At 53.3% G+C, this 10,656-nt stretch overlaps 1 protein-coding gene across 8 annotated transcripts in view; it reads left to right on the top strand.

Annotated features, from left to right (window-relative positions):
• Positions 1-10,656, top strand: part of TTC7B (tetratricopeptide repeat domain 7B) — a 270,335-nt gene that overhangs the window by 167,445 nt on the left and 92,234 nt on the right. For all 8 annotated transcript variants that reach the window (XM_088839368.1, XM_055436426.2, XM_088839370.1 and 5 more), the window contains exons 10-13: positions 4,471-4,554; positions 6,036-6,140; positions 8,088-8,205; positions 10,186-10,243. In XM_088839368.1, coding sequence (XP_088695494.1) covers positions 4,471-4,554; positions 6,036-6,140; positions 8,088-8,205; positions 10,186-10,243 — 365 coding nt within the window. The remainder of the gene's footprint in view (positions 1-4,470; positions 4,555-6,035; positions 6,141-8,087; positions 8,206-10,185; positions 10,244-10,656) is intronic.

The following is a 10,656-nucleotide window of genomic DNA, read 5'->3' on the forward strand; positions in this document are numbered from 1 at the left end:
TCCCCCAGTCCCTGCCTGGAGGCAAAAGGAACAGTTTTGAGGTGATTGATCGGCAGCCAAAGTGACAAACGTCCTCTCCTTGGAGGACCTCAGCTAGGTGCTGCCCGAGCTCCCTGGCGGCCCTGAGACTCTGTCTTTATGAGGGCTGGTATTTCCCTGGTGCACCTGGAGTGGAGCTCTGTACCAATTAAGCTTCCGTGAGCGTTTCTCACCGAGGATAATGGGTGCGTTAGCCTTTGTCGCAGAAGAAAACAAGGATGCACACTTATTGATGGCATCTGGCTTTGTGGTTCAGAACAGACTGTTTCAGCTACGAGCTCCTTTTGTTTATCAGGGAGACAGTTGATATTTATCATTCCTCTTAGCAAAGGAGGAAGAAAGGCACGCAAACATTTGCCTGTTTCCGTGTATACATTTAGCTTGGTTGTACTGCAGTGAAGGAGTCGAGCAGGGCTGCTGGAGCACACCTTCTTTGTGATCGCCGTGCCCCTCCGCCTCCGCCCACCGACTCCTCTGCATCCCCCTTCCCTAAATCAGTTTCCGGATTTGCTGACTTTTCACTGTTTCTCCGTAACCCCTGTCCTCCCCGCGTTTCCCTCGCCGTGCCACCCCGCACCTGGGCTGAGTCTGCCCCCAGCACCCCATCCTCCCTGCTCGACCTTCTCCGCGAGCTGCTTTCCCCTCGTTTCCCCTCCTGCGCTTCCCAGAGGCAGAGTTGTGCCTGCTTGTCGCTCGTCCATGTCCATGCAGGTAAGAGGGCTCCCGGGGCCCTGCCGTTGGGTGTCTGTATCAGCGAGAGGTGAATCCAGAAGTAACCAACAAGCTGATAGTGCCTTAACCGAGTGCGGGTTAATTTTTTCCGCACGGCAGGAGGCCTGCTGCGCCCCACGGCGTCCCGGCCCGCCTGTCCCTCTGCTCAGGCATCCTGGAGAGGCGCGTCTGTCCTCACGGCTCTCCTTCCTGGCCGCCCCGCCTCCAGTGTGGAGTCTGTGTCCCGGGCCGAGGGCAGTGTGAGCCAGCTGAGCGCTCCTCCCTCTAACTCCTGCCGACGTCCTGGTGCAGCAGGGGGTCGCGTGGCCAGCCCTGAGCTGTGGGCTCATTGCGTCTCCAGTGTGGTCACACGAGGGGCAGAGTCCGTCTCACAGCTCGTGTCCGTGCCGTCGTGTGTCGCGGCGTCAGTCGCTCAGCCCTGGCCGACTCTGCGACCCCGTGGACCGTTGCCCGCCAGGCTCCTCTGTCCATGGGATTCCCCAGACGCGAACACAGGGGTGGGTTGCCACTCCCTTCTCCGGGGATCTTCCTGACCCAGGATCTTCCTCCCGCATTGTAAGTGGATTCTTCACCGCTGAGCCACTGGGGCTTCCCTGATAGAGTCCCGGGGACAGAGGAGCCTGGTGGGCTGCAGTCCATGGTCACGGAGAGCCGGACACTGAGCACGCCGCCCCCTCTCTGCGTTCCTGCTGAGCACCACCTGCCTTCTCCCGCCCCAGAGCCGCGAGCGGCTTCACTGGAGAGGAGGGCCACAGGCTGCCATGGGCGCCGTGTGCACAGCCTCTGAGGGCGCTCTCTGCTCCCTCAGGGTGCCGCTGCTCTGTTCATTCTGGAAGCTCCTAGCCCTGTTCCTTTTCATTCCTCCCAGCAACCAGCTCGTTCCATCTTTAGAGAGAAAACAGTGGCTGAGCCGTGTCTCCGGGTCTAAGGGCTGCTCCTCTGCATCCCGCAGAACCTGCCTCCTTGCAGGAAGGCCTCGCCCCAGGGTCCGTTGTTCTGGGGACCTGGGCCTCTGGCTTATCTGCAGTTTCTTCTCTGCCTACTCCTTCCTCTCAGCTTGCCTCCACCTTCTCCCTTAATTCTAGCGTGTCCTTCCCACTAATGAACACACACACACACACGCATACCTGCACACACACACACCACTGCACACACACCCCTGTACATACACACTCCTGCACACACACACACCCCTGCACACACACACACCGCTGCACACACACCCCTGTACATACACACGCCTGCACACACACACACCCCTGCACACACACACACACCCCTGCACACACACACACCCCTGCGCGTGCACACACACACACCCCTGCACACACACACGCTGCACACACACCCCTGTACATACACACGCCTGCACACACACACACCCCTGCACACACACACACCGCTGCACACACACCCCTGTACATGCACACCCCTGCACACACACAACCCCTGCACACACACACACACCCCTGCATACACACCCACTGCTGCACACACACCCCTGCACACACACACACACCCCTGCACACACACCCACTGCTGCACACACACCCCTGCACACACACACCCCTGCACACACACACCCCTGCGGGCACACACACACCTGCGGGCACACACACACACCGCTGCACACACACCCCTGTACATACACACTCCTGCACACACACACACCCCTGCACACACACACACCGCTGCACACACACCCCTGTACACACACATACCCCTGCACACACACACACCCCTGCATGCACACACACCCCTGCACACACACACACCGCTGCACACACACCCCTGTACATACACACGCCTGCACACACACACACCCCTGCACACACACACACACACCCCTGCACACACACCCACTGCTGCACACACACCCCTGCACACACACACCCCTGCACACACACAACCCCTGCACACACACACACACCCCTGCACACACACCCACTGCTGCACACACACCCCTGCACACACACACACACCCCTGCACACACACCCACTGCTGCACACACACCCCTGCACACACACACCCCTGCACACACACACCCCTGCACACACACACCCCTGCGGGCACACACACACCTGCACATACAGGCCTTCTGTGCCATATGTTGCTCCTCGGTGTGCAGGCCAGACACTTTGGGGCCCCCTCACTCCCCCATCTCACCAGCCCCCTGCCCCTTCCTTGAGTGGTCCTTCCTTGCTGATGCAAACTGAAGCCACATTCCTCAGCTCTGTGCTTGACTCTGAAGGCCCCGGCCCCCCGTCCACCTTAGGGCTGGCCTTCCCCACCCTTGTGTGCACCCCTCCCCATCGGCGCTCTCCCTGAAGTTCTGGTGTGGCCATGCCACTCTGTGCGGAAACCAGAGGCTCCTCATGGTCTGGGTGGCTTGGATTTGCAGCTCTGCCCCTGGTTTGGGCCCAGAGGAGGCAGGGAGACAGGATCTCTGCCCTGGGTACTTTCTCAGAGTGCGGCTGGTCTGGGCCGAGCCGGGTGGGTGAGGACACGGCGTTAACACAGGGGTGAACTTTGGGGGCACAGAGGCGGGGGAGGAGGCTGGGGGGGCAGGAGGGGGCAGTCAGAGGAGGCGCAGCCCCTAGCCCTCGGCGGGTCGCACCGGGCTGCCTGCCCCCTGTGCTGGAATGTGCGCTCCTGCGTTCTGTGTGCCCGCCCTCTTCCCGGAGAGGCGGTGGTTTAGTCACCAAGTCGTGTCCAACTCTTGCAACCCCGTGGACTATAGCCTGCCAGGCTCCTCCATCCATGGGAGTCTCCAGGCAAGAATACTGGAGTGGGGTGCCATTTCCTTCTCCAGGGCATCTTCCTGAGCCAGGGATCGAACCCGGGTCTCCCGCACTGCAGGCGGATTCTTTACTGACGGAGCCACCGGGACGCCCTGACGTACCAGTTGCAAGTCCCAGCTCTGTGTTTTCCCCTCTCATCCGTCAAAGCCCAGCTCGAGTACATTCTTCCAGGATGCCATTCCTGTTCCCCAAGACCACCTTCCCACAGGGCTTTCTGGTTCCTCCTCTCCGGAGCCTTGTCGGTCGGGACCTTGCGTTTGAGTAGTTTACGGTACCTTCCTCTTTCCCTGTACTGCATGAAAAGCTCCTTGGGATCAAGGGTTGTGTTGTACAAATAGATGGATGTCGTATGCGTTATCCTAAATGGAAATAACCACACTCAAAAAGCTACGTACTGCATGGTTTCATTTCTCTGACATTTCCTGCAAAGGAAAAATCATAAGGACAAATGTAGGTTCCAGTCTTGAAGTGGGTGGGGGGTGGGGAGGGGGACGGAGACAGCCAGGGCAGTTTCTCTGCAAAAGAACTCGGGAGAGTTTGGGGGGGTGGCAGATTGGACTGCACTCATTCAGTCTGTATTGGTGGTTACGTTGTTATATACATTTGTCCAAACTCTCAGAACTCTATGCTTAGATGCATAAAATGGACTCTAAATAAAATGTGTGGAGACTGAACCAGAAAAGGCTGTGTTAGCCAGCTGCAGACTGTCCCAGCCTCCGGCTCAGTGTGTGGCGGCCCGGGGCCCGTGGAGGGGCTCACTGCGGGAGGGTGTGCTCCGCGCTCCAGGAGGCAGATCTGACGGGACCTGCCTCCATGTGCCAGACGGGCGCTCACACCTGTCTGGCCGGGACGCCAGCAGCTCTCACCTGCCTGTCTGCCTTCCTCTTTCCAAACCAGTGCTTAGAAAGAGCCATGAAGTTTGCCTTCGAGGAGTTCCACCTGTGGTACCAGTTTGCTCTGTCGCTCATGGCTGCTGGAAAAGTGAGTCTCCCCCTGCAACGTGCAGTCCTCCGCGTCCATGGGTAACTTGACTTTCATGGGATGAGGTTGTGCCCAGTAGACGTCTGCACCAGCTCTCTTTCAGAGAGCGCTCCTCTCCTGTGGTCGTTCAGAAATGAATGGTCATGTTTAATTATTTGGAGGCCAACATGGCAACATCACTCAGAAGAAAAATTTTGAAATTCTTGCATTTTTTTCTAGTCGTTGTAACTATATTAAGATATGGCTTAAACTAAGGTCTTTTCTTCACACCGACCCCTTTCACTCGTCTGAGAGTGTCAGCTGTTCCTGGAGGAGCATATCTGTTAATTATCTTTAGCACTACATGGTACAAGGCTATGTGTGGTTGAAAGTGAGGACTGTGGAGAAGGGCCTGGTGCTGAGCTCTCGGCCACGTGCCCATGGCGGCTCCCTCAGTGTCCACCCCATAGACACGTGGCACCAGCTTCACAGAACTGCCATCAGGTGTGAGATGACACTCACAAGGTGCTTGAAATAATCCTGCACGAGCACACTCAGTAAAGACAGTGGCCACTGCTTTTCTTGTTAATTTGAGCCCTTTAGCAAATAGTCAGAGAAGGCAATGGCACGCCACTCCAGTACTCTTGCCTGGAAAATCCCATGGATGGAGGAGCCTGGTAGGCTGCAGTCCGTGGGGTCGCTAAGGGTCGGACACGACTGAGCAACTTCACTTTCACACACTGGAGAAGGAAATGGCAACCCACTCCAGTGTTCTTGCCTGGAGAATCCCAGGGACGGGGGAGCCTGGTGGGCTTCCGTCTATGGGGTCACACAGAGTCGGACACGACTGAAGTGACTTAGTAGCAGTAGCAGCAGCAAATAGTCAAGTGTGAGACACAAGATTTTTTGGGCGGCAAGTGGAGACAGAAATTTTGTATGCTACGCTTTAAATCGGGCTTCCTTGGTGGCTTAGATGGTAAAGAATCTGCCTTCAGTGCAGGATACCTGGGTTTGATCCCTGGATCGGGAAGATCTCTTGGAGAAGGGAATGGCAACTCACTCCAGTATTCTTGCCTGGAGAATCCCATGGACAGAGGAGCCTGGCGGGCTATAGTCCATGGGGTCGCAAAGAGTCAGACATGACTGAGTGACTAACACATATACACACACACGTTTTAAGTTGGGTAGTTTATTTTTTATAATACCATAAACCTCCTCTGTCTTTTCTTTTCCTTACTTTTCCAATGACTACACAAGTAGGGAATAAAGCGAGGGCAGCAACTCCAGGGAAGCATTTTCACTTGCTTTGACCACAGTTTACTCCCCAGTCCCCCAAAAGTTCCAGGCTCTGGTTACCACCATCCCCAGACCCCTGCTCGGTTGGGCCCACGTTGGAAAACCTCATTTAGAGGGTGTCCTCACCAGAAACCCATCTGGGAAGACTTCAGCTTTTGGTTCTGGTCAGAAACGCTGTCTCACAGAGACACTCTCCTTTCGCCAAGTCTGCGCGTGCCGTGAAGGTGCTGAAGGAGTGCATCCGCCTGAAGCCGGACGACGCCACCATCCCGCTGCTGGCCGCTAAGCTGTGCGTGGGCTCCCTGCACTGGGTGAGTGCCCGTGAGCCCTTCTCCTTCATCTGGGCGGAGGGGAAGCAGTAGGAATTCATCGTCTGCACACAAGCAAGGATGCTCGCGCCCTGGGCTCCTGGCCTGGGCTCCTGGCCTTCTCAGGCCTTAGCTCCCACCCCAGGGACTTCAGGGAATCAGTAAAACTCCAAGTGTTTCTTTTTCATGGGAATGTGCTTCAAAGGTAGAAATGGTGAGATGGAACTGGAACACATATGCAGATACATCCTGTACGCAAGTCATACAGGGCCGGAAAGGGCTGGTCCCTTAGCGGTTCCCTCTTAGCCTGAGCTCTTCTGTAAAGCCGAGTCACCCTCTGCTTTAGCTCTTGTGTAAACCCAGCCTCCTTCATCCGTCTCCTTGCACAGAGGCTTTCCTCTCAAACGTTCTTGTTCAGGTTAGAATTTGGGAAGAGCCTGATTTGTAACAATTGTTGTTCAGTCCCTAAGTCGTTTCCGACTCTTTGTGACCCCAGGAACTGCAGCACACCAGGTTTCCCTCTCCTTCACTGTCTCCCGGAGTTTGCTCAAACTCATATCCATTGATTCGGTGTAGTTCCTCAAAAATACACCATTTGAGCAGACGCTAGAAAACTCAGACTATTGCTGAGATGGCATATAGATGATTGTCACATACAGTGGAGTCTTAATGTCTTTAACTTCATGTTAAGGTTAGTGATAGGAAGTTGCCCAAAAGACTTGAGGTTCTCTCTAAGGTTTTTTCGTATGGTCCTTGTTTCTTGTTTTTTCCCGTTTTATTCTCACCCAGCGGAGGGGGACCTGGAGGTGAGGGGAGGCGGGAAACGTGGAAGAAAAAAGGCATTTTGAAAGAGCAGGTTCTCACCTGAAACATAGCTGTGAAGGTGTCGTGTGGCCCATGCAGGTTTCAGCAGCTTGGCATGGCAAGCGAGGGGGCAAGCAGGCAGATTCTGAGGAGGGCCAGGGCCGGGTACCAAACCTTTGCACTTTGAACATGCCGGCTTCCAGCTGTGACTCTGCCACACAGCTTCCAGTGATGGCATTGTTCATCTCCATGACGCCTTAAATAAACCTCTTTTTTTTCAAGATGAGAATAGCAAATCATTTCTGTATTTTTTAAATATTTTTATTATTTAAATTATTATTATTAAAATTTCCAAATACCATTTATTAAATAAAAATTTTAAAAAAAATTTTCAAATACCACAGAAGTAGAGTGTAATCAACTATCAGCCGTGTCCTTTCACCCAGCTTCAGTAATATCGATGCTTATCCTACCCCAGAGGAGCAAATCTTAATGCTTTTGTCTCTGATGAGGTGTGCAGAAGGCCGCCTTACTGTGGGGTCATGCAGGTGCACTGTTTCCCATTGGAAGCTGCTGGCATGAGAGCCATGTGTTGTGTATTCTACTGGATTGGCCCAAAAGTTCGTTCGGGTTTCTGGCATGTGCGTCCAAAAGCCTGAATGAACATTTTGGCCAATTCGATAAAATAAATAGGTGGAGTTCTGAAATTTTTAACAGCTTATAGGAAAGAAAATCCAAGCCTAAAGGACTCTTTGTATCATCTCAAACACAAAACATTTCAAGAACTTTGTTCTTTACCAATTACACATACAGATATGTGTAACTTCTGAGTGCCTAGCACAGCCTAGTCACAGAGCCAGCTGGTGAAGAGCAGAGAGGAAAAGAGCGGCCTTGGGAAAGAGGCAGAAAAGCCATACAGGGAGGTCTAAAGGAAAAAGGCCAGGTGGGGGTCCTGAGGCCTGTTGAGAGGCTCAAATTAAGAGAACGCCAGAGTTCTCTTAACTCTGGGTCTCCAGAGTGGCCCTGGAAGGCTGGGGACTTCTTTGAACAGTGACTCGTCAGAAATCGTCTTTGGCAGCAGGTGCTTTTGGGAACTAGCATTAGAAATTCTGCAGGTTGTTGTTTTTAACTGATCTGGTTTTTCAGTTGGAAGAAGCCGAGAAGTTTGCCAAAACAGTGGTTGATGCGGGAGAGAAAATGTCAGAGTTCAAAGCCAAAGGCTACCTGGCCCTGGGGCTGACGTACAGTCTGCAGGCCACTGACGGTGAGTGGGGGCCCCACCCCCAGGGCCTGGCGGGACTGCCAGACCCCCATGTCTTCGGAGGGCGCGGGGTGGGTCCCCCGGTCCTGGGGGGCCCTGCCCCTGGCGTCCTCTTTGCTCAGACAGGGCAGAGACTGGGAGGGGGTGACGCTGGCCCTGGGCCTGGGCGCCCAGGCCCCTCTTCATGGGAGCATGTGCTGGTGGAGCCCCGCTGGCAGATGTGGGGGGTCTGCCCAGAGCTGTGAGATGAGAGGCAACTCAACCCCCCTGGCCTGCACCCAGCTGTGCCCCCGCCCTGGCCCGAGCCGCCCTGTGTGAAGGGATGTTGGTCTTAGGCACAAGAATGTGGGCGTGCTTGGGGCTCACCTCGCCCAGAAGGCTCACCTTGGTTTCTCAGTGCCCGCCCCTCTCCATCTGCACGTCTCAGCTCACCGGCATGAGCGTGTGCAGTCAGGGGCGCACAGTACGTGCAGGGACTCTGTACATTCTGGACGTATTTACTGCTTCAATAGATGTGTTCTTGGTTAAAAAAAATCTTAAGTTTATGTTTTCTGCACTTAATGAGGTTTTCAATTCAATTTTTGCAGAAAGGGTCAATTGATAAATAGTTTTTATGAACTCTATTATTTCTTGAACGTTTTGCTGTGAAATGTAACACAGATACCAAAAAAAAAATCTCAAAAATGATTATCTAACTCAATAAATTAGTATAAGGGAAAATATTCTTACAGTCACCACTCTGCTCAGGAGACAGAACTTTGCCAGCCACCTGGGAGCCCTTCATGTGTCCCCAGCAACCACAGCCCCCTCAAGAGGAAACACTACCCTAGAACTCATTTCGTTTTTCTTCGTTCATAATATTGCTAGAGTTTATTTCACGCGATACCCCAAATCTTTCTTTCCTCTGCTCTAAAATATCAAAGATCCTGGAAAATTTTGCATATCCATTGATTTTCAGTAACGGGTTTTTGCTAATTTTTCACGTACACTTGATATACTGGCGATACCCCAAACATCTTTTAACTGCAGCAGACGCTCAGTGAAGTGTAGTACCTGGCATTTACCCATGTAAGTTCCTAGTCTGGCCTGTGCCCCCGACCAGCCCTGCAACTTGGGGTGAGTCGCGTGTCCCTGTGGGGCTCGTGTGTCCGTGGCTCCCCTGGTTCATCCCTCTGCTCCCCTCTAGCTCCCGCACTGCTGTTCCAGGTCGGCCCTGGGTCTCAGCTACATCCAGTTCCGGCAGCCTTCAGTCATCCTCAGAGCGATGTCAGGATGGGCTCTGCCTTGTTGGATTCGTTAGATAAGGGCCATCTCCAGAGGCAACCGCAAGCAGGCTCCTCTGGGACTTTTTCTGTTGTTGCAGTAAGAAGGATCTTTTTAGTTTCTACCAGGCTCTGAGGTGCTGTTTCTCATGTGCTGTATACCGGGGAAGGACTGAGCTGCTTTGCAGGCTCACTGTTGAGCTTGCCTGGTCTGTCTCTGGGGTTCACATCAAGATATCAGAGGTCCTGGTCATTGCCCACGTCAATTAAACTGGTCTTTCATGGCCTCAGGCTGGTGTCTTCGGTTCTTGGTGCCAGAAGGCTCTCTGAAGACTGTCTAATCCACCCACTGGTGCTCGAATCTCTCCTAGTCCATTTCGGCAGAGTCGTGCTTCACCTGGGGATTGCACGCCTGCCCTTGAGAATGTTTTCCTCTCTGGAACTCCCAGCTGGTCTTTTGAAGATGGGCCCCTTTTCCTGGGGGTACCAAGACTGACCAGCCACCGCCCATTCTGCCCTTGGCATGGTTGCACAATTGTGCCCGAGCATAAGGACCTCAGGCTGACCTGGCCTTTGTCTGCCATCCTCTAAGCGCTGGGGCAGACTGGGCATGTAGGCACCCAGAATCTTTGGCTCTTAAAATGTGTGCTTTTGTGATGTTTCGCATTTGTTGACAACTCCCTGATCTCCATGTTGCTGACTAACTGAACCCTTTCCTTAGCTTCTCTGCGAGGGATGCAGGAGGTCCTTCAGAGAAAGGCGCTTCTTGCGTTTCAGAGGTGAGTGGGAGTTCCTCTCTTCACTCAGCTCTGCACAGTGACAGCAGAGTGCGGTGAGTATAAAAAGAAGAGATATTTATAAGGATTATGTAAACAGTGTTCCGCCCCGGGAGTCTTTGCTCTTGAGCACCGAACATACAGCATAAAACTTGCTGCATCACTTGTTGCCATGTAGATCCGCATTCTTCATCTGCTTATTCATCTGGGCACATTTTCATTCCTAATCAAGTTATTTCAGCTCCAAGAGAGGTACTTTTTATGTCCACAGAGATGATTCCTTTTATTAAAGACATTTTTCATCATCTAGAAAAAGGATCATTCTTTGCTTGCTTTTTTCTTTAACATGTCAAGCTGCAGATTTTTATATTAGGAAATGAAAAATGCCAGATATTAGGACAGTCTCTGAAATACTA

Source organism: Moschus berezovskii, chromosome 9 (genome assembly GCF_049115385.1).
Source record: "Moschus berezovskii isolate FMDL1 chromosome 9, NW_MosBer_1.0, whole genome shotgun sequence".
Classification (NCBI taxonomy): domain Eukaryota; kingdom Metazoa; phylum Chordata; class Mammalia; order Artiodactyla; family Moschidae; genus Moschus; species Moschus berezovskii.